The sequence below is a fragment of the Tribolium madens genome, unplaced genomic scaffold (genome assembly GCF_015345945.1).
Source record: "Tribolium madens isolate multiple individuals breed KSU strain unplaced genomic scaffold, Tmad_KSU_1.1 Scaffold_19;HRSCAF=116;Tcas5.2_LG9, whole genome shotgun sequence".
In the NCBI taxonomy this organism is placed as follows: Eukaryota; Metazoa; Arthropoda; class Insecta; order Coleoptera; family Tenebrionidae; genus Tribolium; species Tribolium madens.
The window spans coordinates 2,110,064-2,135,745 of record NW_025400983.1 but is presented as its reverse complement, the minus strand read 5'-3'; the positions used below and the strand labels follow the sequence as shown (position 1 = coordinate 2,135,745).

General features: G+C 31.5%; 2 protein-coding genes across 5 annotated transcripts; one reads left to right on the top strand and one right to left on the bottom strand.

The window, feature by feature from the left end:
* Positions 1 to 1,838: 1,838 nt before the first annotated feature.
* On the bottom strand, positions 1,839 to 24,036 carry LOC123015993 (syntaxin-1A). Of its 4 annotated transcripts, XM_044416135.1 has the most exons (10): positions 23,828 to 24,034; positions 23,498 to 23,587; positions 18,126 to 18,225; positions 10,615 to 10,689; positions 10,377 to 10,559; positions 10,253 to 10,326; positions 10,062 to 10,199; positions 7,268 to 7,378; positions 4,148 to 4,236; positions 1,839 to 4,093 (listed from the first exon to the last, which is right to left on the bottom strand). In XM_044416135.1, the coding sequence occupies exons 1-9, from the start codon at positions 23,858 to 23,860 to the stop codon at positions 4,150 to 4,152; spliced, it is 891 nt and encodes a 296-aa protein (XP_044272070.1). In that variant the 5' UTR covers positions 23,861 to 24,034; the 3' UTR covers positions 1,839 to 4,093; positions 4,148 to 4,149. The 4 variants fall into 4 exon arrangements, 3 of the variants coding, with proteins under 3 accessions (XP_044272070.1, XP_044272073.1, XP_044272071.1); XR_006413418.1 differs by lacking the exons at positions 1,839 to 4,093; positions 4,148 to 4,236 and adding an exon at positions 6,040 to 6,754 and having other exon boundaries at positions 6,880 to 7,378; positions 23,828 to 24,036; XM_044416138.1 differs by lacking the exons at positions 1,839 to 4,093; positions 4,148 to 4,236 and adding an exon at positions 6,040 to 6,754 and having other exon boundaries at positions 23,828 to 24,032.
* A 99-nt stretch (positions 24,037 to 24,135) lies between these two features.
* On the top strand, positions 24,136 to 25,438 carry LOC123015994 (GTP-binding nuclear protein Ran). The gene is made up of 3 exons (XM_044416139.1): positions 24,136 to 24,325; positions 24,540 to 24,972; positions 25,025 to 25,438. Exons 2-3 carry the CDS (start codon positions 24,541 to 24,543, stop codon positions 25,238 to 25,240), a joined length of 648 nt encoding a protein of 215 aa, XP_044272074.1. The 5' UTR covers positions 24,136 to 24,325; position 24,540; the 3' UTR covers positions 25,241 to 25,438.
* Positions 25,439 to 25,682: the final 244 nt, after the last annotated feature.

Here is a 25,682-nt window from a genome sequence, read left to right as displayed (position 1 = left end):
TAGACGGGCACAAGGCGCGTGATTTGAATCGAGCGAATGGAAGAAGATGTGAATAATGAGACTGGCAACTTGAAATATGTATATTATATAGATTTTAAATGAATTTCCTAATTTACATAGGTACAAGTCCACAAGATGAGACTCGGATGATTCGGCTTAAGTAACAGAAAACATCTAGAAATAATTCGTACATGGTATTATTGTCTAATGTATAAACTTCCGAAAGCAACAAGGTCACAACTAGTGTATTTACAAGTGAAATGAGGTGATTTTCCTTGTGGTTTCATCTTGTGGAGGTTTGCGTGCACATTCATGACATGTTACAAGGAGCAGACATAGACACAGGTGCCGCTAGCTAATAAGAAGGTCACAACACACGAGTGAGGGGACTGCGCCCTCAACACCAGCGTCGTGGGAGAGCCAAATCAAAATTTTTCCGTGTTGCCAGCCCAAAAAAATCAAATTGACCAGATCCGAGTTGCCGATTTTCTCCTGATTACGAATTATGACTTAAATTTTTCTATTCTATTGTCGAAGGTTTACGTTTTTTACACAAATCTCGCAATTTTTTTGGTCTAATTCTGCATTTTTTTGGCTTTTTTTTAAACGAAATTTTGCGAAATTTGTTTTTAGCTGAAAAACATGCTAAGACCTGACAAAGGCAAAAATAACGACTTTATTTTATTTTGTAGCACAATTTCGTAAAAAAACTGAGATTTTAGTTCAAAAACGTGCTTGAAAGTTTGAAAAAAGGAAAGTAACACAATTTTCGACCAATTTTTGTGTTTTTCGGTTATTTTTTTTACAAAGGTTGACTCAAAAATGAGCTAAATCGAACAAAACAAACCAAATAACATCAATTTAATTTAATTTTTGTAATTTTACAAGATTGTGATTTAAATTTTTCTAATACTGCCAAAGGCTTACGTTTTTGACATAAATCTCGCAAATCTGCTTAAAAATGTGCTCAAACGCTCGAAAAAAGCAAAAATAACACTATTTTACTATGTAATTATGTAATTTTTTGGCTCGTTTCTAAAGAAATTTTGTAAAAGATTTACGTTTTTTACCTGAAAAACGTGCTAAAGGACTTAAAAAAAAAACAAATATAAAACCTAATTTAATTTTTTATTTTTGTTTGTTTTAGTAAAATCTCATAAAAACTGAGATTTTAATTCAAAAACGTGCTTAAAGGCTTGACAAAAGTAAAGTAACAACATTTTCAATCAAAATTTGTTTTTTCGGCTTATTTTTTGACAAAATTTCACTCTAAAACAAACGAAATAACACCAATTTAGATTACTTTTATAATTTTTAGGCATGTTTTGACAAGATCCTGCAAATAAAAAGTCCCTATTTCAAAAAGAAACTATATCGATAGAAACAAGCCAAAATTTTTTAGCTGGTGTTAGCAATATTTTTGGAAAAAACTTCGTACTTGTTTCAAAAACGTGCTTAAACACTCAAAAAATGCAAAAATAACACAATTTTTGGCGTAAATTGGTATGTTTTCACCGAAATTTTACAAAATAGTTGTGTTTTTGAAAAAACGCTCCTAAAAAAACAAAATAATGTACTTTTCGGTCCAATTTAGTGAATTTTTTTGACTCTGTTGGGTGAAATCTCATAAAAACAAATAGAACTATTTTCTTAACTAATTTCGTGATTTTTTGACTTAGCTTTGAAAAATGTTTGTTTTTCGGTTATTTTTTACGTTTCACTCAAAAATGAGCTAAATCGAATAAAACAAATGAAATAGCATCAATTTAATTTCATTTCTGTAATTTTACAAGGTTGTAATTTAAATTTTTCTAATACTGCCAAAGGTTTACGTTTTTTTTTATATAAATCTCTCAAATCTGCTCAAAAATGTGCTAAAACACAAAAATAACACTACTTTTGGTCGAATTATGTAATTTTTGACTCGTTTCTAACGAAATTTTACAAAATATTTACCTTTTTTACTCCAAAAACATGCTAACAGATAATAAAACTTGTTTTTATGTTTTTTTAGTAAAATCTCACAAAAACTGATATTCAAAAACGTGCCTTAAAAACTTGAAGAAAATAAAGTAACACCATTTTATATCAAATTTTGTGTTTTTCGGCTTATTTTTGACAAAATTTCACTGGAAAAGAGCTAAATCGAATAAAACATACAAAATAACATCAATTTAGATTTACTTTTGCAATTTTTAGGCATGTTTTAACAAGATCTTGCAAAAAATCCCTGCTTCAAAAACGAACTATATTTTTAGCCAGTTTCGTATTTACTTCAGAAACATGCTTAAGTACTTTAAAGATGCAAAAAAAACACAACTTTTGGCTTAATTTGGTAAATTTTTGGTTTGTTTTTAACGAAATTTTGCAAAATAGTTTAGTTTCTGAGTTTTAAGCTAACAATACTCCTAAAAAGGATAAAATAATGTACTTTTCGATCCAATTTAGTGATTTTTTGATTCCGTTGGGGGAAATCTCATAAAAACAAATGGAACTATTTTCTTTACTATAATTTGGTAGCTTTTTACTTATTTCGCAAAATGATTGAGGTTCTAGTTAAAAAACCTAGAAAATGCTCAAAAAATGCAAAAAATTATATCAACTTGATTTTTTTTCCTTGACGATTGCCTAAAAACGGCAGATACGCGATTAAAAAATCCTATTTATTAATTTTCTGCCGTAACTGCAGTTAAATATCTAAAAAGCGTCAGATATTCAGATTTTTACAAATGTTGTCACCAAATCCCCAGATCTGGTGAAATTTCACTAGACTTGGCAACACTGATTGTATTTTTTGAACCTCAGAGATTTGACAGTCCCAAAAGGTGTCGCTAGTGGCCAGGACACGCTTGCAGTGTACAATTACTAGAACTAGGAGCCTAGACTATGACACATAGTTCTGTTGAAGTGTTTTCACATTTGTGCTCGGTTTAGGTTGAAAAGGACACACAGAGAGAATCACAAGTTTCTCCTTGAACCACTGCGATGAATCGTTAAAAAAGTAGTCCTAAACTATGCTAAAAAAGTCGATGATCTTTTAAAGATGGTGCAAATCTAGCCGATTCATCGTGTAAGTGGTTAGAGGAGCCGATATATAAATATTGCCATTTCTTTGTAAAACTATGCTAATGTCGAACGAAAATCAACATAAACGTGAAACATCGTTTTGTCAAATTCCCTTTTAAAATAGCCTATCTCTACTACATGTCAACTACTTACATGATAAAAAGTATTTTTTAACTACATTAATATCTCACTTGTTTGCATCGACACTTAAAGATGCAAGAAAATTTATTATAAGTTTCAAAGATTTTCCAATTGAATTGACACGTATTATAACTTTGAATTGGTGGTGGTTACAATTCACACTACTTGGTGGTGGTGAATTACTAACTCCCCCCATACTGGAGCTACAACTATTATGATTTAGGTCCAGTATAAAATCGTCTCGTCTACGTACATGACGAAAGACTTATGTTCATTATTACAGAGATCCTTGAAAGCCTAGAAATGTACAAATCAACTCGAAATCAACTCAACAGGGATGACGGAAGACAATAACGCTGATGGTGCCATTTGCGCATGCGTCAAGTTTGAATTTCCCGCCTATGCAATTGTGGCGGGAAATTCGAAATACCCGTGTTGATGGCGCGCGCTGGCTGAAACGTCTTCCGAAGTTAGGCCTTTCAAAATCTACTGATTGTGTGGTGCACCCCTCTATAAAGAACAACAGCCTACTGCTAAAACTACGAAGCTAATCAAAAAATGGCACCTTTCCGAAATGCCCAAAATCAAAAGTTATAATATAGAAAACAGTAACTCTGTACACTAGTACGCAACATTTCTAGACAATTTCTAAAAGAAATATCACACATTTTCGAACTCAACATTTACATATTATTGCTACAGCAAATGTTTCGAGATTCATTTTAATATGTTCCTTTTTTTATATTATATTGTATTTATACAGTAACTGCTAAGCTACGAAACAAGGTTTTTTTTTATACCCAAATAATACCTAAACTGTCTCAACAACAAACAATGCTTTATGTTTGGAGCAAGCGAAGAAGAACGATGATTTGGTGAGAGTTACCTGCAAGATAACAACTCTCAAAACAAGTAACCCAATGTTAGGAAAACTACTCACAATTAACCCCCAAGTCCGAGATAACTTCCGATGGTGACTGTGACTATTAAACCGAGGATTGTTACGCAGACTAAGATCATTATTTTCTTCTGCATTTTGAAACAAACACAAGAGTCAAGGGAGGAAAAGTTTCATTACCACACTACGATGTGCCATTGTCACTCATTTATACCGATCGAGCACCGCGGACGGTACTTACCCCAATGTGCATTTCTAGTGTCGCTCAGTACAGTGTTAAAATACTCAAAATGTGTGTACAAAATTCATGGAACCAAAAAATAATTGCAAAAAAAATGTGATCGTATTTTATCTTTATCAACATTATTTATAGCTATTGAAAATTATGTTTTTAAGATTAAATTTTTTTACAACATTTTTGCAACAAATAGCAAAATTGGAAAACTATTTTTTACAAAATGTAACGAAACATTATTTTTAATCAAAATATTCGAGGTGGACAAAAGTATGAAACTAATAAACGTCTTTTTTAATCATTTGCCTTCAGAAAATAATTGATAAAAATTAAATTGCTTGTTGTGTCCTTGAGTGCATTTTTTGATTAAGTTTTTTTGATAAAAAATCATTGAAATAAGTGAAAATAAGGCCTTTTAGACATGATTTTGTAAATTTCTGCCCTATTTTGGCAAAACCTCTGGAATTTATTAAGTTTTTTAGTAAAACTGTTTAAATTCAAAAAAATAATCGACAATAATAAATTGCAGAAGTAATGTTGAAATTCGCTTTGGTTAAATCAATAAAAAACGCTCCTAAACTCTAAAAAAACTTCGGATTTCAGACTTTATTTTGCAGTTTTTTTTTCTGGTTTTAAATTTATTTAGTTTTGCAGTGAAAAATGCTCTAAATTTTCCAAAATAAATGAAAATTGAACATTTTAGACTAATTTTGCTTTCTTTACGTTGTTTTAACAAAATGTCTCAAATTTTGCGAGTTTCTCGGTCAAAAAACGCTACTAAATTTACAACAAAAACATTTTGGAGGCAATCGTGCAAATTTTGGAAAAATATATTTAGTTTTTTGATGAAAAATGCTTTATTAAATAAAAGTGAAAACAAAAACATTAAACCCTTTTTCTTTTTTTAATATTGAATGTTTTTTTAACATAACTTGGCAACGCTGCTAAATTTAAAAATACAAGTAGTGTATGATTTTGGAATTTGCAAAAAATAATAGCAAAACTTTTTGATTTCTTGAAAAACTATTTTTTATTGAATTTTTGAATTATGTAAAAAAACTGAAGCATTATTTTTGATCAGAATATACGGGGCGAACAAAAAGTATGAAACCAACAGTTTTGTTTATCATTTGCCTTTAGAAAATAAAAATTGCTACAAAATATGTGCGATCGTGTTTTGACAATAAATTTTTGTTATTTTTGTATTAAGTATACGATTTTTTTTCAAAATAAAAACATCTTTTTCTGATAATAATTTATTGAATAAAATATATAGTTGTAATCTTTATATCCTAGCCTTTGTAAAAAAAGGTTTTATACTGACTTGTCATTTGAAAAAATTAAAAGTTTTTCAGAACTCAAAAACAAAAAAAAATCTTGAGAAACGTCATTTTATAGTATTTCAATAGTTTAAAAAAAAATAAATAAAAAACGTTTGGTTCCACAATTTCCATAATTTCACCTGGTAGACATGATTTTCAAGTATACAAGGTGTTTCATAAATAAGTTGTTTTTTTTTATAAAAGACAGTTTTGCATTGTAACTTATTTTTAAACACCCTGTACAACTACTTGAAAATATTTTTATGTGATACAAAGAATTTTCTACACATTTTTGAATATTTTAACGTAGGTCAACAATTGAGTTTACCAACCCAGTGGGACACCTGTGTTGTGATAAAAATAAAATAAAAAACAAATAGAAAAATAAAGTTTAATAATAATTTACATAACAGAAAAATATACAAGGCTGTGGAAACAAAACCGTAACTATCCTAGCCCTATAATCGGATAATTAGATTTTGGCGAATAAAATAACAAGATAAATACGTGGAGCTGTCAACGATAGATAAAATAAAAAAATGGTCGTCTTTGGTATGACTTAATCTAAAATCTATGTTTACATCAATCACAGACTAGGCATTTTTTCCAAAAAAAACTATAACAGAGAGTAACAAAAAATAGGTTTTGATTACGTTGAAACGCCAAATGTTTGAGTATTATTTAACCGACCGGTGATGCAAACTAGATTTGATAATTTTTACAAAAAATAATCGTTGGAATCCACATCCACTTACCACACTACACACTATATTGCATTTGCAATAGTTTACAAGCTAAAGTGACGATTTTTTTTCATTTTTTTATTGCTTAGATATTACATTATAGACACAAAAACTACCTAAGCTCACTATTTATTACGAGATTCAATGTGGGGGATATTTATTTGGGCAGTTACATTACGTTTTTTTTAAATGCAAATAAACACGAAAAAGTCACTTTTAAATCAAAATCAAGACACCAGAGTATATATTGCAAAACACTTCCTCCACTTTAACCGGGCAGAGTGACCGCCAAAATAATAATTAAAATGATGATAGCTACTATGAGGCAGATTATGATCAGGATCTTTTTCTGTAAACAGAAACAAAATAAAATAAGAACGAAGAAACGCCAAAAAATGAGCGGAACAATACCAAAAAAAAAAACAACGACATAAAATGCACAAAGCAGGGATTGGGGGGCTCAGGTCCACCTACCTTTCTCGCTTTGGTCTGATACTCCTGAGCAGCTTTTAGCTCAGAACGTCCTGATTGGACATGATTCGCAGTCAAGCCAACGTGATATTCCACTCGATCAACAAGTTCGCCCTATGGTGAGGAGTGGAGGAGGGAAAAAAGGGGAGGGAAGAACCCACCAAAGAGAAACACCAAGAAAACACCGCAACCAACGATTATATTTATGTACAAAGTGACAAAGGCACACACAGTAGTTAGTCGAGTTAACCATTAGCGACAATAAAACAATAAAAATAAGAAAATCGGTCGGGTCAAAGGGAAAGAAGAGGAGGAGAGAGAAAAAAAAAACGACAAAAATTAGAAGCGCAAAAACACTGTGTTTGGACTTAAAAACTAGGAACAGACTCACCCGTCTCGCTTTGCTTTGGTACTTTAACGCTTTTTTGGTATCTTGGGTCGCCGTTTGGACGTAATCGACGGCGTGTTCCACGTGGTATTCGATACGATCGATCATTTCGCCCTAGAAAAACCCAGCAGGAAGGAGGAAAAATTAACGTGTTAGTGATATTAGAAAGAAGAAAGAAATACTACGATCGAGAGAAGGGTATTAATAAGGGATGTTACAGGGTTGATATTAAGGCCCGCTGGGTAATCTGTCCGAAACTATCGTTACATTAATATTTGAGCCAATTACGCGACCGATAACCACCAACAAATGGCGGTCATTTCATTTAAACACATCAAAATTTGAGAACAACGAGGATGAACTTGTTCCAAAGTAAAAAATCTAGAGAGAATTGATTTCCAAAAAACGAAAACCTTATTTACACCAAACCAATAAATAGAGTTAAATAACAAAAAAAGATAAAAGAGTCAAAATTTGTATAAATAGAATTCTTTCTTCTGTGCTGAAACGCTTGAAAAAATATTACCATTTTCGAGTCAATTCGGTGATTTTTAATGAAATAATTGAGTTTCTCGCTGAAAAAACGTGTTAAACCCTCAAAGAAACCAAAAACAGTATTCTTAACACCCTAATTTGGTGTTTTTTTAGTATTTTTTGGCCCATAAAAACACCATTTCCAACTCGATTTGTTGGTTTTCCACTTTTTTTGATGAATTTTGTAAAAACACTTAAAATGTCTGTCAAAGGCACAAATTTTTTATCCCAATTTGGTGATTTTTCAGCCCTGTTGAGAAAAATCTTCTTCAAAAACGTGTTTAAAAGTTTGAAAAAAGCGAAAATAAAACCATTTTCGAGTAATATGTTTATTTCTTGACTTCTTTTTAACAAAATTTTGCAAAAGAACTGCGTTTTTTATTGAAAAGTCAGTCAATGTTCGTGAAGAACAGAAATAATGTCATCTTCGACCTAATGTCATATTTAGAAATCTCTGAAAAATCTTTCAGATTTCAGTTTTCAGCTCAAAAATGTGCTTAAACACTTGAGAAAGAAAAAAATTATACCATTTCAGACCTAATTTAGAAGGTTTTCTACTTGTTTGTAATAAAATTTAATTTTTTCTTTTAAAAAAATTTCATTTTCAACGAAATTTAGTATTTGTTGATCCAAGCTAGCTAAATTTCGCAAATTGAGTGTTTCAGACCCAAAAACGTTCTTAAACGCTTGAAAAAAGAAAAACCACCATTTTCAAATAAATTTAGTAATTTCTCGACTTGTTTTTGAGGACAAAAATATGAAATTTTTTGGTTCGATTTGGGATTTAGTCAAATTTTGCGAAAAGATCGAATTTTTGTCTCAAAAACGTGCTTAAAAATGCTTGAAAATGGGAAAAATAACACCACCTTCCACCGAATTTAGTTATTTCTCGACATGTTTGTAATAAAATTTTACAAAATAATTGTGTTTCTAATTGAAAAAAGCTCTAAAATTCTCGAAAAAGAACAAAACAATGTAATAAAACAATTGATAATTTTTCTGACCGGTGAAGTAATTTTTAGCATAAACGCTCAAAAAACGTTAAAACAACGTCATTTTCGACCTGATTTAGTATTTTTTCGCAAAAATTGAGCTTTTAAGCTCAAAAACTCCTTAAACGCTTGAAAAGTTTTATTCATTAATTTTTCAACTTGTTTTTGATAAAGAAAACGCACTAGAATGTTTAAAAAAAGTAAAAATAATGAAATTTGTGACCTAATTTATTAATTTTTTGGGACTCTACCCAAATTTTAAGAAAAACTATGTTTTTACCTCAAAGCAGTGTTTAAATGCTTGAAAAAAAAATTACACCACTCACGACAAAATTTTGTTATTTCTCGGTATGTTTTTAAGAAATTTTGCAAAATAATTGCGTTTCTAACTAAAAACGCTCCAGAACGTTCACAAAAGAACAAAATAAAGTAATTTTTGACCTTAATTGGTTATTTTTCTGACCGAATCAGCAAAAACTGAGTTTCTAGCTCAAATACATGGTTAGAAAAAAAAAGCTGGAAAAAAAACATTTTAAACTCACTTCGTGTTTTTCGACTTGTTTTTGAAAAAATTTTACAAAATAAATTCGTTTCACACTAAAAAACGTGCTAAAATGCCCGTAATAGGCAAAAATAATATTTTCGACCCCACCTGATATTTTTCGAATTGGTTTCACAAAACTTATAAAAATAAATTGCTCAAAAACGTCCTCAAAAAACTATATTGGTAATTTTTTTCAGTGAAATTTAGTGAAACCTTAAAAAAACTGTGTTTTTAAGTCAAAAACGCTCAATAAAACACAAGTTTCACAATTTCTAAACCTGTTTTTAACAAAATTTTGCAAAATAATTGCGATTTGATACAATTTCACATAATTACCGCGTTTCTTACCCAAAAAACCTAAGTTTTTAGCTTGGTTACGTACTCAAAAAAACTTAAATAAGACAAAAATAACATCAAATTCACCCTAATGTGGTGATTTTTCGGTGCAATTTATCAAATCTTCACAAAAAAAACAGCTTTTATTTCAAAAACGTGCTTGAAAATTCTGATTTATATTATTAGGTAAATTTTCGGTCTCTTTTGTCGAAATAGTAACAAAAAAAAAACATTCCAGTAAGTTAATTTCCGAGAAATTAATGTTTTCATTGGGCCTCCCTGTATTAAATTATTTTATGGTCTGGTATTTTTTCTCAAAAACTCAAGTTCTTGATAATAAATTTGCATTTCTTGGTGGAAAATTAATTCTCTCTATTGCGTCCCCACTTACCTGGTTCTCGACTAGCATTGCCATGTCCATAAACATGTCGTGTAATTCTTTGATTGAATTTTCTAATTTGATAATATCAGCGTGTCGCGCTTCGATATCAGCTAGGGTTTGCTTGGCTTGTTGCGTTTCCATTATGATCTAAAATTCCAGGATTAATCCTTGAAAAATTCAAGGATTATAAAAATACGTACACCTTGTGTAAAGACGGCCGAATTGCCCTGTTCTAACATCTCTTCTAATTCCTCGTTAGTTGTCGATCGACCGGCTGTAATAAAATCGCAATAAAATTGCGATAAAAACCGAGAAAAAACTTACTGATTTCTAATTGTCTTTGTATTCTCCCTTTACATCGTTCTCTGTAATCTGTCTGTGTCCGATTGTATTCCGTCATGACTTCTACGAATTTTCGGGATAACGTCGAGTGTTGCGTTTTCCGTATCCTCAAATCCGCCGACGATTTATTCGTTTGTTCTTCTTGCTCTATGTTTTGTTCTATCACTAAAAACGCGACATTGTTAATTTTTTTTACAATTTTCCTTCAACTTTTTTTTACCTTTAAGCTTGGCACGGACTTTATTGGCAGTTTTCTTTATATCGGCCATTAAATCTTCAAGTTCTTGTTTCGTTTCTGCAAAAATCAACAAAAAAAAAACGGGTAAAAAAAACTCCATTGTTTAATTATTCAACGTCAATAATCGATTTTTACGAGCAGGTGAAACGAAACGCTCACAACAACAGGTAAAAATGGAAGTCATCGACTTGATTAATTCACTGTCAATTGGAAACGAGGCGATTTTTATTCAAACAAAATTAACATTTCTAACGTCGTTCAGTGTATATTATTTTAATTAAGTTGAATGACGTTACCAGAAAACCGTATTTTTTTCGACAAACAAATTTTATTACTGGAATCAATTTGAATTTGAACGGTTATTGATGAATAAAATATGAAATTATGAGATCCGTTAAAGTTCCTCGATACCATTGGAAACAAGTTACTATCTTGTTAGAAATCTAGAAACTTTGCTCATTGTGAATTGAGGATGTAACCGGAAGTCAGGCGGAAATTCACGAAACTACGTTTCTGAAGCTAATTCTAATACTATCCAAGGTGGAAAGGAGGCTTTCAAAGCATTGAAACATTTTTTTCTATGATTTTCTGCAATCCTAAAATGGCAAACTTGTGTTGTTGACAAGCTATTGTTATTCTAGAAAATGTTCAAAAAATCGAAGACTTCTGAACAAATATCTAAATTATTATTTCAATTAAACTCAACCTGCAATTTTTATATAAACTGTTTTTTAATGAAACACCAATTTTCTTTTATTTATCGTCACATTTTTCAAACTTTTTTTTTCAAAGCTGATTTAAAAAGAGTAGTAATAAAGCGATCAGTATCAGTAATTCAATTTTGATCAGTATAAAACGATAAACGATCAGTATTTAATTCATTTTTGCACAGTAAAAAATTAAAAATGATCAGTATAATATAAATATTTTGCACAGTAAAAATAATAAATACTATTTTATTGTAATTTGTTCAGTAAAAAAGTTCAATTTGCACAGTAAAAATAATAAACGAATGTTATTTATTATTGGTACTTATTTTTATATTACTGAATATTTATTATTATTGGAGGGAGGTATACCAGGTGAATAAAAAGTATGGAACCAAACGTTTTTTGCTTAAACTATTTATTTTAAAAAAAAAAACTAATTGATGAGTGATAAAGTACTATAAAAATGTGATAATTTAACAAGAATAATTTTGTTTTTAAGTTCTACAAAAAATTTAATTTTTTTAAATGGCAACCCACTATAAAATAATTTTTCTCATAAAAGCTATACTCTAAGGATTACAACTATCTGCTTTATATTTAATTTTTTCAAAAATTTTTTAAAAATAAAACCGCTTGGTTCCATACTTTATATTCACCCTGTATGTATTAGCAAGGGCCCCTGCGCAAGAATGATTTTAGAAAGGACTGGAAACTGTGCACAAATGGTATTTTACATGCATTTATTATTTTGACTGTGCATTTATTAGTTTATTGTGCACTTATTATTTTTACTGATCAAAAATACTTGACATTTTAAATAATATACTGTGAATTTAATTTGTTGCCATTTAAAAATTGCACATCAGATTTGTAAACAATTCAAAAATACAGTAAAAAATAGTTAGTAGCAGACTTAAATTAATAAACACTTTCGAAAATCTCAACACACACTGAAGCGTGATGTTTATTATGATTTCATTATTTGCAAAGCGTCCTAATTATTTTGTTCATTAACTTGCTAATTATAGTATTGTTCTTTATTCTCGTTTTGAATAAGTTTGCGGGTAAAATATTATGTTATTTGGAGTAAATGTGTATTTAGGTGGCTCAGCTGAATTATTTACCTCACTACGTTGAGCACAATAAAAGTTCAGCTTCGCCACTTTTATTCGTAATAACATAATATACTATTATTGAACAATTGCAATCGTTTTACTGAGTCTACATGCTTTTCTATAACATTTTTAGTTTTATTTTTATAAAACTTAATCGCGATGAATTTGTGCTAAATCGCCGTTTCGACAAAAGAAGAAAGAAAATTTTCGAGTAATTGGCGAAAAGTTTCCTCAATTCATATTTGTTGCTTTTGGTACGTTAGTCTCGAAAGAATATCATGATGGGTGAGTTGTTTCGTATAGAAAGAAACTTTCTTTTCGGTTGAGAGAAATTCGTTGCGAATTCGATCGATATTGAACCTTTTTACACGACAATAATCAAACTTGGAAATTCTGATGAAAATTTTTTTAGTGACGCCTCACGTTTCATAATAATACGGCCGTTGCCTCTTTATGTTCCAATTTTCAGATGATAACTCATGTCTAGAGACGCGTTTTAGACGACATTAAATACGGACGACGACGACATTCCCCTTGATATAAATTAAGGCGAGGAGAGCATTACTTTGGAACGGTTTTCATATTAAATTTTTAGGACGCAACAAGAGGATATAATAAACTGTCATATTTCACTACTAGTTTCGTGAGAGGTTGTGAAGTTCTCTCCGTGGTCAATAATCATTACATTATTGACCAAGGGCAATAATATACCAAGATTATTTTTATTTGAAACTATTATCATCACAGTACTAACAGAACTATTTCGAGATGAAATTAATGCAAAATGAAATAAAAAAACTTAAACTTTCTCATTAAAAAACAATTTTTCTGTCTTTGTCAAAACTGTCAAAACAAATGAGTTTATTTCATGTTGAAATCCTTTTTTTCCCCTTTCCCTTGCATTTTCTTTGTTATTTTAACAAATATTTTCATATTATAAAGTTCAAAATTCCTTTAATGGGTGCAGAAGTAAAAAAATGACAACTTCATTTACGATTTACGATAATAATAATACTTTCAACTTAAGTTAATAATTTAGGTAAGTAATTAATAACTACATGCCCATTAAGTAAGGTTATTTCTTCACGGTTGCATTTCTAGATAATAAATGTGCTACTAGTGAAAAAAATATTCTAAAAACACAGTAGAGAAGAATTTTAGAGTCTCGCTATAAATGCTACGCATCTCGGGTCGGCTATAACAAATTTCTTCCCTACTTGTGATATAATATACTATTTTCGCAGTTTCGTATTTAATTTATTTTTTTTCATTTGATTAATGTTCTTGAAGTCGCGCCACCCCCGCAACCGTCATCTTTGGCCGACTTTTTGTCTTCTGTGTGGGCAGACTAATGTAGGAGTTTGATGCAACGATTGGTTATCAAAGCGGAAAAAACATTTACGTCGGTTGATTTCTACGTAAAAAGTGAAGCTCGATTTACCGTGACATTTGATAAATATTTGCAGTTATTTAATTTTCGATTAAAACCGGCGCCTTCACCAAAATACGCTTCTTGAAGTGAACTCTAAATTTCAATCAACACTTTACATTTTTAAACGAATTTTCGATTAGAAATGTACAAAAAAAAAGTTGTTTGAATGTTGAGTGTAATAATTGGGCTATTTGCAATGATGGACTCGGACCCTTTGATCTCCAATGGCTGTAATAATGCTATTTACCGCAACAATTTGTTTAATAAAATTACGTGAAATACTCGTGATATAAATAGACAGATGGTTGAGTGGTATTTCGAAAATGTTACGAAACAATTCCAGTGTTTTAATTGATTGGTTAATTTAATCTTATCAACCACAAAAAATTAATCTGACAACTTCCGTTTCAAATTTCAAATTTCAAGTTAATGTTCTTGTAGAAAGTTTCTTACTTATCTCAAACTATATTATGTATTAAATTCTTTCAACAAAAAATTGCGTTTTGTTTTGAAAGAAAATTAATATCAGAATAATATCACAAAAAAAATCTTTAAAAAGGTTGCCAAACAATTTTGACGTTCGTCAATATAAAACATTATTTAATAGTATATTATGCCATTAGGAGTAAAAGTAATAGTTTATGTGACGAAGCTGAACGTAGTGAGGCAAATAATTCAGCTGAGCCACATAAACCCACTTCTATTACGAATAACATATACTATTTTATCCAAAACGCAAGTAACTTGTGCAGTTAGTAGTGCAATATGTCAAATGCTGATGATCAACAATGCACCTCTCCAGAAATTGCTGAAGCAGCGAAAGAGATAAGAAAGAAACAACATTTATTAAAATCGTACATAATTTAATATTCAGCGAAATCATGGATCAATTTTATTAATAGTAAAATCACAGTTGAGCCACCTTTTTGCTGCTGGAAATTCTTGATCACGAATCCGCAATCTCTTTAATCAGCCCGCCAGCGTGATAAAAGCCTTTAGAAAAACCATCGACAAGCTGATAATGTTCGAGTTTCGTTGAATGAAAATACATCGATCGATAATGTGTTTGTCACGAGGCAAAAAAAAAATCATTTTGGTGCCCTAGAGAGAAAATCTAGGACTCGGTCGAGATCAATATGGAGTTTAAGGACGTTACGTTTAGGTATTCCCTAGTTTATCATCTCGTGCGGTAGCGCAACTGCAATCCGGGAGAGAAAGCAAACGAGAAAAAAGTGTCCCCAAAGCCGGAGACACGATTTGCTTAAATTTAAATACGAAATACGGGCTTGTAGCGTGTCGTGTATTTGTCACTTTTTCAATTCCTAACATTAAAAAAATAAAGAAAAAAAATACAAAACTTAAGTACGTCCGGGAGGGATGGAAATGTTTTTTTTACACACCAGAATGTCTTTTTACTTTAAAAAATGTATTTTTTATTTTGTTACGTTGCATTCTATGAAAAAAAAAACTCGTAGTTGAATTGAAATAAGATCATAGTAACTCAAATGCAAAGTAAATATAATCAAAAACTAAAAATATGAAGATCAAAAAAACAACAGTGAAAAAAGAACATCAAAACAAACAAACAACTAAAGTAAAAATAAAACAACCCTAAAAACTAGTTGAAAAGTAGAATGAAACCACTCAAAGACATAAACAAAATTTTTCTTTATGTGAAAAAAAAAATAAAAAAAATATTGAAAAAGTAGATCAAAATAATTTCAATTCTTACAAATTATGTTCTCACGAATCATTCTTTATTCAAGATATGTATAAATTAGAATTGCACAAGTTTTGTAGACAAAAAAAATTGTATATTACAACCAAAATGGCAATCCTGCATATTAACTCCAGCGGGATTTTTGAGACATTACTGCCCACGGGTTGAAAAGACGAATTTCCCCACCTCTAAAAGATTAGAAATCGTTGAATAAACTCTTCAAACTTTAAAGAAATTACAATTCTTTATCAAAATCTAGTTGTGATCAATAGTATTGTAATCCAATAATAAATGCTTTGATTTAGAGATTTTCTTAAATTCTAATTCTTCTAAAGATCTAAATTCATCAAAGCTTAAAAAACATAAAGTGAAGAAACTTCTGTAGATCTAGATTTCTTTATTTGCGAATTTTACATTTTTTACCCATTTCACAAAAATTTGAATCTTTATTCAGAATCTTGAAATTTTGATTACATTATAAAGAATCTCTGTTAATTTTATTATTATTAAATTGGTAAATAGATAATCCCGAATTGCCGTCCAATAGCCAATCACGGATTAGTGCGACCATTTCCGTTGTGGTTTAATCAGTGCGGCCAACATAATCACAAATAGAGTAAAATAAATCCAGATCTTGCATATTTTATGCAAAGTTGATTAATTTTGTTTGCTTGGATCAATGAAGTTAATTTTATCGCTGTGATGAAAAGAAATCATTTATTTAGATATTAAATGTAGTGTCGGTAATAAAGCATGAGAACCTAACCACTGGTCGTTGAATCGATCGTCAACAAATACATTCCCATTGTTAGAAAAGTACTTAACACACACAATACACTGATATTAGCTCCTCGAAAACTCTTTCTTCTTTCCCTAAACACCACTAAATCCATTCACGGATACTATTTTTAGCAAAGCAAAAATTATCATTAAACAAGTTTTGATTATAAAAGAGCTACTTAAATATTTAGCGAAAATCTCGCGCTGAAAAAAAAAGTTTAATAAGAGCATTCCCGGTGAAAAGTTTCACGCCGACGAACATTCTCAATTTATATTGTGATGAATGGAATTGAAACAAAAAAGTTCGAAGTTTAAATACAAAGTTATATACACGCTGTTCCCACATTGGGGTTTGTTAATTTTATTTTCAAAATTTGAAAACACCAGAAGAAAGACCTAAGCTTCTAAAATTTTAAAAAATGACAGAGTTACCGATTTTTAAAGTGGAAGGTCCAAATTTTTTTGAAAAACTCCATTATATTTCAAAAACGGCTAAATTTAGGTATAGGGAAAGCTAATGAAAACTTCCTTAAAATAACCAGATTAATCCAAAAACGCAGTAAAAAATATACCTTTCCATTTAAAATAAGAAAGTTGAGATTGATTTCCGGTATAACCGGAAGTGTCGCCATCTTGAAAATATTTTCATTTAGGAGGACTTAATGGATTATGGCTATGTACCAATTTTCAAATAAATATGATTTTTCGAACTCTCAATACTTTTAATGTGCGATTTAGACGGAACACTCTGTATAATAATAAAACACTGGCCTAAAGTCAAACTACTTGAATCACCCTCTACAATTTTAATTTGTGATAATAATTTCGATAGAAATTTTACTTTTACTGATTTTGTTGTGTTTTAAAATAATAAAAAAAATATATAAATAGAAAGGAAAAATGACCTAGTGACTAATATTAGCTAACCATTCCATTTAGAGTCGATTTACACTAATCTAAGGTCATGTCACGCGAGTTTTTCCGACTCTTTTTCCACTTATTTCTGATTTATCATCACGTTGGTTGATACAGGGTGTTTTCTTAATATTGCGAAAAATTGCAACCACATATTCTACATCGAAAAATAAGACTAATTTTTCTAATAAACAATAGTGCTATAAAGCTTCGTTACAGATATACAGGGTGATCAAAATTTTATGATAGAAATTAAAATCCTCCAAAACCACTTTGTGAGCCATTAATTATTTTCCGACAATTTTTCGCAGTTTTAAGAAAACACCCTGTATTTAATCGTGGACTAATCCGTCATAAATAGCAATTTTTCGTTGTGTTGAACTTTGTTAATTACGCTCACATTTAGTTGCAATTGGAGATAAATGTGAGTAAGCCCGCCTCCAGCACTCCCACACATTTATACCAAAATTTAAATTCAATCAATTCGCGATTTTTTCACATTTGCGAACAAGTTTTGATAAAATACATCCTGTATGAAAGGTTGCAATCGGTCGATAACGCGCCGACTTCCTCTCAACCTTTCCTTAAAACTCTACAAAGACAAAAAAAAATTGCAATAATCTGAAAAAAAATTCAAGAACGAGTCTGGATCGAATCCATAATTCGCGTGACTAAGCAAGAGGGTCGACGACAGATTGTAATCTCATTTTCTGCAAGACACGCGATTTTTTTCCGTAGAAAAAATGACTAGTTAGCAAGGAAAACTCGATACTCCGATGTAAAAATTCAATTACGACAACTCGTAAAATGTTACGACTTACTTTCATCACTTTGCGGTGCTGAAAGTATACTACTGTGTTTCTTCTTTACTTCTTCTACATTTGCTTGAATCTTATCTATCATGTCTCGTATGTCTTCCACCTAGAACAAAAGAAAACATTTGTTTGATGTACATTTTCACATCACAAAGTCGGCCCTGGACGTAAATTAAATTGTCATATGTTTCATCCACCAATTCGAATTGCAAATCCCCCAAATGATCCAATTTCAATAACTTGTTGCACATTTTGACAAAACCGTGTGACATTTTCGCATTTAATTAAGTTGAAATTTATGTTAGAGCTGCTGACATTAGTACATCCGCTGGGAACTATAACACAATATGGCCTTAGTGGTGTTATCTTGTGAAATAATATCACCTTGAGGGCTACGAGGGTGGCGATGAGAGCAAAAAAAAAAATTCAAGTGAGATAAATTGGTTATGTTCCACATTTTTTCGGCTAAAAACCGAAATTTTGACTAAATGAAAAAATGAATAAATTTATATACAGGGTATTTGCTTCAATCTGTGTAAATTTGCAACCACATATTCTACATCGAAAATTCACACTAATAAAAAAATGAAAATATGCAGTGGCGTGCGGGCAATTGTAAACTTGTAAAACTTAGCTTGTTTTTAAAGAAATTTTGAGAGATATTTACGTTTTTCGCTGAAAAACATGCAAAAAGACTGAAAATGGCAAAAATAATGACTCAATTTTGTGTTTTTTTTTGTTTGTCTTAACAAAATCTCACAAAAAAAACTGAAATTTTAGTTCAATAACGTGCTTAAAAATTTGAAAAAGGGTAATATAACACCAACTTGGAACAAATTTTGAGTTTTTCGGCTTATTTTTTGACAAAATTTCACTCAAAAACGAGCTAAATCGAATAAAACCAACAAAATAACATCAATTAAAATTAATTTTTGTAATTGTGGGCATGATGGACAAGATCTTGCAAATAAAAAACCCTACTTCAAAAACGAACGTTAAATTCTTAGCCTGTTCTAGCAAAATTTTTCAAAAAAAAATTCGTATTTACGTCAAAAATGTGCTTAAACACTCTAAAAATGCAAAAATAACACAATTTGTGCCTAATTTGGTAAATTTTTGGTTTGTTTTCAACGAAATTTTACAAAATAGTTTTGTTTCTGAGTTTCTGGCTAAAAAAAATCCTACTAAAACGCTCCTAAAAAGGCCAAAATAATGTACTTTTAGGTCCAATTTAGTGATTTTTTGACTCCGTTCTGTTCTGTTGAAAACTCATAAAAACAATAGAACTATTTTCTTAACTAATTTCGTGATTTTTTGACTTTACTTTCAAAAATGTTTGTTTTTCGGTTATTTTTTACGTTTCACTCAAAAATGAGCTAAATTGAATAAAACAAATGAAATAACATCAATTTAATTTAATTTCTGTAATTTTACAAGGTTGTAATTTAAATTTTTCTATCTGCTCAAAAATGTGCTAAAACACTCGAAAAAAAGCAAAAATAACACTACTTTTGGTCAAATTATGTAATTTTTGACTCGTTTCTGACGAAATTTTACAAAATATTTACGTTTTTTTACCTCACAAACATGCGAATAAACAAATAAAAAATCCCTACTTCATAAACGAACTAAATCGATCGAAACAAGCTAAAATAATACCAATTTCAATCTAATTTGTTAAATTCTTAGCCAGTTTTAGCAAAAATTTTCGAAAAAAACTTCGTATTAACGTCAAAAACGTGCTTAAACACTGTAAAAATGCAAAAATTACACGATTTTTGGCCTAATTTGGTAAATTTTCAGATTGTTTTTAACAAAATTTTGCAAAATAGTTTTGTTTCTGGTACTAAAATGCTCCGAAATCTTATGAAATCTCCTAAAAAATAAATAAACCTATTTTCTTAGCTAATTTGGTAATTTTTTGACATATTTTTGAGTAAGTTTGGCAAAATAATTGAATTTCTTCAAACTGCGTAAAACAACCATAAATTCTACATCGAAAAATCACACTAATAAACAAATGAAAATATCCAGTGACGTGCCCGCACGCCACTGGTACGTAAGGGCAAAAATAAACTTGTAAAATTGAAACTTTATCACCCTGTATATCGTTTCTTTGACAAATTAGTGTTATTTTTCTATGTAAAATATGAGTTGCAATTTTTCGCAATATTAAAGAAACACACTGTATATAAAACATCACTTGGTGGCGCTTCAAAAAGTGAAAGAATTCATACAAATCTTTTTTTTAAATCGTCCGTAAAGTAACCGAAAAAGTCTGTAAAGTAACCCAAAATAGTCCGTAAAGAGGTACTTTTTCTGACTCATATGTCATTAATTTAATTCGTCCGCAAAGTTGACAAAATAGTCTGTAAAGTATCCAATGTTGGTGTCAAATTATAATTGAATTTTCATTGTCAAACTTTACCTCGAGTGTTTATTGGTGTTTTTCGACAAAAGAAATAATAATCGGCCAATTGTAACAACAACAAAAAAAAATAAATAAATTCGATTGGTTTTCCTGCCATTTGCAAGGCCAAACGACGTCCCTAATTGGTCAACTTTTTGTATATGATAACCAATCAGAAAAAAACCGAATCGGAATTTGCTATAAAAAGTCACAACTGTTTTCCAATTGGTTGGATTTTTAAGCCGGGCGTTTATTTGTCTTTTTGTTAACCAATTAAAACACTGAGATAAGAAATGCGCTCCAGTTGGCTTATCAAGGTGAAAACAATGACAGTGTCAATTTTCAATCATAATTTTTTTAATTGTAGCTGTCATTTGTTAAGCATGGCCGACTAGATAAACCCACATTTTCCTTTTCCTTTTCACGCAATGTATTCGATAAAACTTCATGAATAAAGCAACGGATGAATCACAATAATAAAACAGTTTGACAGCTGACTGTCTTTTAAAATTAAAAAAATTGACATTGTAACAAATTAGTCGAAGTCTAATTAACACAGTCACGTGACCAAAATGAGAAAAAAACCCATTTAGCAGTAGTTTTTGCCACTCGACGCTCCATAAATTAGTCAAAAAACCATTTCGTGTTACACCTGACTCATAATCACATCGTATAAATTTTATTAAGTGTGAAAAATTTTCACAAAAACATTTATTTATCAACAATGAGTCACACAACCTTCAATAAATTGTCTGATAAAACCTGATAATTAAATAAAAAAAGTCGTTTCATCTGTGAAAATAAAAAACTTCAACTGCAATTTTAATCATAATAAATCGTTTTCTTTGAATCACCTAAACTTTTTGCAATTTTTCTAAAACGTCCTTGACTCTTAATCAAATTGGATGAAATCCCCAAACAGGGATCATGCATACTAAACAGGAAACTTTAATTAATTTAGAGCACTGTTTCATCGTAAACGTTTTATTTATTTCAGTTAAGATTTTCGATTGAAATCACTTTTTCGACATTGGACGTGCGAAGTGTTTGAAATTCAAATTCGACAAATTGCCCGAATTATGTGTTAATCGACGTTTCCACACTCTCCCATATTTAATAACGGAAGCGGCGATAAAAACAATCAAAGTGGACTGGGACTTTGAAATTGAGTTGGCAACACTGAGCAATGTAGAGAAAATTACTGGCAACACTGTGTTATTGATGGTGACAGCTAAGCTGTGGCAAATGAATGATCAGTGTTGCCAGCCCCAAAAAAAAAATCTAGTCAAAAACGTGCTTAAAAAGAAAAAAATAAAACCATTTCTAGTCTAATTCTGTAATTTTTTGGTGCGAAATAATTACGTTTTTCGCTGCAAAACATGCAAAAAGACTGAAAATGGCAAAAATAATGACTTAATTTTGAGTTTTTTTTTTGTTTGTCTTAACACAATCTCTGAGATTTCAATTCAATAATGTGCTTAAAACTTTGAAAAAAGGTAATATAACACCAACTTGGAACAAATTTTGAGTTTTTCGGCTTACTTTTTGACACAATTTCACTCAAAAACGAGCGAAATCGAATAAAACAAACGAAATAACATCAATTTAAATTAATTTTTTAAATTATTTTCACAAGATCTTGCAAATAAAAGATCCTTGATACGAGTACAAAAAGAAGTAAATCGAACAAAACAAGTTAAAATGATACCAATTTCGTTAAATTTTTGAAAAAACTTTGTATTTATTTAAAAAATGTGCTTAAATGTGCTAAAAATGCAAAATAACACAATTTTTGGGCCTAATTTGGTAAATTTTCAGATTGTTTTTAACAAAATTTAGCAAAATAGTTTTGTTTCTGGCTTAAAAAACGTACTAAAATGTTCCGAAAAAAAAACAAAATGATCGAATTTATTGATTTATTTTGTACTCAATGTTAAAGAGTGCTTTTATCAACTAATTTCAGTAGATAAAGTAGTCTTTTATCGTCTAGTAAAATAAAGTAATTTTTATCTACTGATTATATTTTATCAACTAATTTCAGTGGATAAAGTGGTGTTTTTATCGTCTAGTGAAATAAAGTAACTTTTATCTACTCTTTAGATTCAAGAAATTCTGGTAGGTGAGTACAAAATAAAACGAAATTGTTATACAAGACGATAAAGAAATTGTTTATCTATGAGTGAAAAGGTTAAGTTTACGAGTGACGAAGTCACGAGTGGACTTAACTATTAACTATTTATTTATTTATTTAACTATTTTTGACTCTGTTGGATGAAATCTCATAAAAAAATAAATAAATCCATTTTCTTGGCTAATCTGGTGATTTTTTGACTTATTTTGGAGAAAGTGTAGCAAAATAATTGAGTTTCTAGTTAAAAATAAAATTTTAAAAAATTAAAAATAATTTAATTATAATTACAAAGTAATACTGGTAATTCCAAATTTATTGTTTTTCTGCTGTAACTACAAAATCATGACATATTTGAATTGTTACAGTTTTCACAAAAACACCAGATCTGGCAACACTGAATTGACAATTGCCTATAAAAATGTGAGTCAAGGCTGCCAAACTAAGAATTTTTTACGCCAACTTGTAGATTAAAAAACAGTCGCCTTGTTTTGTTGCCAACTTAGATTCAGAGTCATAATCCCAACGCTTGACATGTTTTTTACTCATTTTTTTTTTCGATTTAATGTACAAAAACGTCACTTTCATTAATCATAACATCAGATTGAGATTAGATCAGATTAAAGAATGAATCACACGTGAAATGAAACATAAATCTCGTTTATCACTTAATGACCTGATTAGGCGTATTGTTTCCGAAAAAATGTCGTTACCAACCGAACAAAAGAAAATTCCCCCTGGTTAACAGGTGCCTTTTGGGACGAAACAGAATCAGAGTAGGTTGGATTTTTGACAAGTGTCCAGAGCCGTCTCGAGTAGTGTTTAAATGAGGTTAATTACCTCGCCGAAAAAGGCGTCCATGAAGCCGTCGCGGCCTTCGACGTTGACAGCCACATCGTCGGGTCCGACGTCGTCGTCGTCGCTCTGGGCCTGGAGAAAAACACAAAAAATTTCGTCAAAAACCACCAAATGAAAGGGGTGGGGCGGCGACAAAAGAATAACGCATTTCCACCTAACCTAATTGCCACTAGATCGGGGCGAAAAACCGGGATTTCGGCGGGGAAATCCCGGGATTTTCGCCGGGGATTGCGACAATCGGTCGCCACGGTGTGAATCACCGAAATAATTGGATTTGTGGCGAATTAGCTACCGTAAAAAGTAGTGATTTACCGCAACAAGGGCCGCCAATCTGTCTTTCGTCATCGTGGAGGAGGCTCAATCACACCGCACGAAAAACGTGTGTTTTATAAATGAATCCCATTCAAATAATTTAACACAAACACTAAAACTAGACCCGAGAAACCCAACACTTTCATCGGAACACGAAAATCGATAGAAGGGAGCTGCAGTGCTGTTGCGCGAGCGCGCATGCGCCCGAATTTGATGACGTCACTGGGACAATTTTCCACTTTGGGGGCGATTTTCGCGAAATCCACCACACGAATTTGAAAATTACCACGGGGGTGATGCATTTTGGATTTTTTCCGATCGTCTGGTGCCCCATTTGCGTTTAACTTTGGGCAAATGTGCAAAACGGGCGGGCTTCGAATCGGACATTCGCACCTTCGAAGGGAACGCCATTGTGGTCTCTAACGACTCCTCGAAGTAGCGAAAGTAATCCGTTGTTTTCCTCCTCATCTGTGTTTATTGAAGATTTTCACCTCGCAGGTAATTACATTTAAGTCCGAACTTCCCGTTTCAGGTGTTATTTTCGCACGATGGCCCCCATTTGCAGAGAAAAATATTCGCAAAGTCGGTAACTCAGTTTCAAAATCCTGTGAGACAGCCTCAAAGCGCCATTTCCCTCAAAAATTAAAACTTGGCCAAACGTGCGTCGAGGAATTGGGTGAATTCGCCCCCTTAATCGTGGTTTTGCCCCCAGAATGGCCCAGGAGCAGGAAATGCCGACCTTCAAGTGCGTCCTAGTCGGGGACGGGGGCACCGGTAAGACCACATTCGTGAAGCGCCACTTGACCGGCGAGTTCGAGAAGAAGTACGTCGCGACGCTGGGGGTGGAGGTGCACCCGTTGGTGTTCCACACGAATCGGGGGGCTATCAGGTTCAACGTGTGGGATACAGCCGGACAGGAGAAGTTCGGGGGGCTGCGCGACGGGTACTACATCCAGGGGCAGTGTGCCATCATCATGTTCGATGTCACGTCAAGGGTCACGTATAAAAACGTCCCCAATTGGCACAGAGACCTCGTGAGGGTGTGCGAGAACATCCCCATTGTGCTATGCGGGAACAAAGTCGACATCAAAGACAGGAAAGTCAAAGCGAAAAGTATTGTGTTCCACAGGAAGAAGAATCTTCAGGTTGGTCTAAAGTGAGGTTAGGTGTGTCAGATTTTATTCGAGACTTTTCCAGTACTACGATATTTCCGCCAAGTCGAATTATAACTTCGAAAAGCCGTTTTTGTGGTTGGCGCGTAAGTTGATCGGGGATCCTAATTTGGAGTTTGTGGCGATGCCGGCGTTGGTGCCCCCCGAAGTCACGATGGACCCCCATTGGCAGCAGCAAATCGAGAAGGATCTCAAGGAGGCGCAAGAAACCGCGCTTCCCGAGGACGACGAAGAACTTTAATTCCCGCATTTACTATATATTTAATTTTATATTATTTAACTAGTGTTCTAAGTTATTGTATCAGGGCCCAGTTGTTGTTAAATTGAGATGGCGCTCGCATGTGTAAAACTTGAAAATTAGACAAGATATTTTTTTAACAATCCTTCATTATTTGTAAGCCTCCTAATTACTTTAAGAAATAAATGGATTTTCACAAAACTTTTATTTGATATAAATACTTACCAAAAGGCGATGGAAACGCTCCATTTTGCAAGTGACACCAATTTTTTTATTAAAAGCAAATATTTGATGTTTGCAAAAGTTTTAAAAGTCAAGGAAAGCTAATATCAGGTGCAAATTGACGGGCAACGATAAATAAATGCCGGTTTTTTATTGCAGCATTTTGGAACAGATATTAAAAGCTCACTTTTTCTCATATTTTTTTTGTTGCTTAACAAAATAA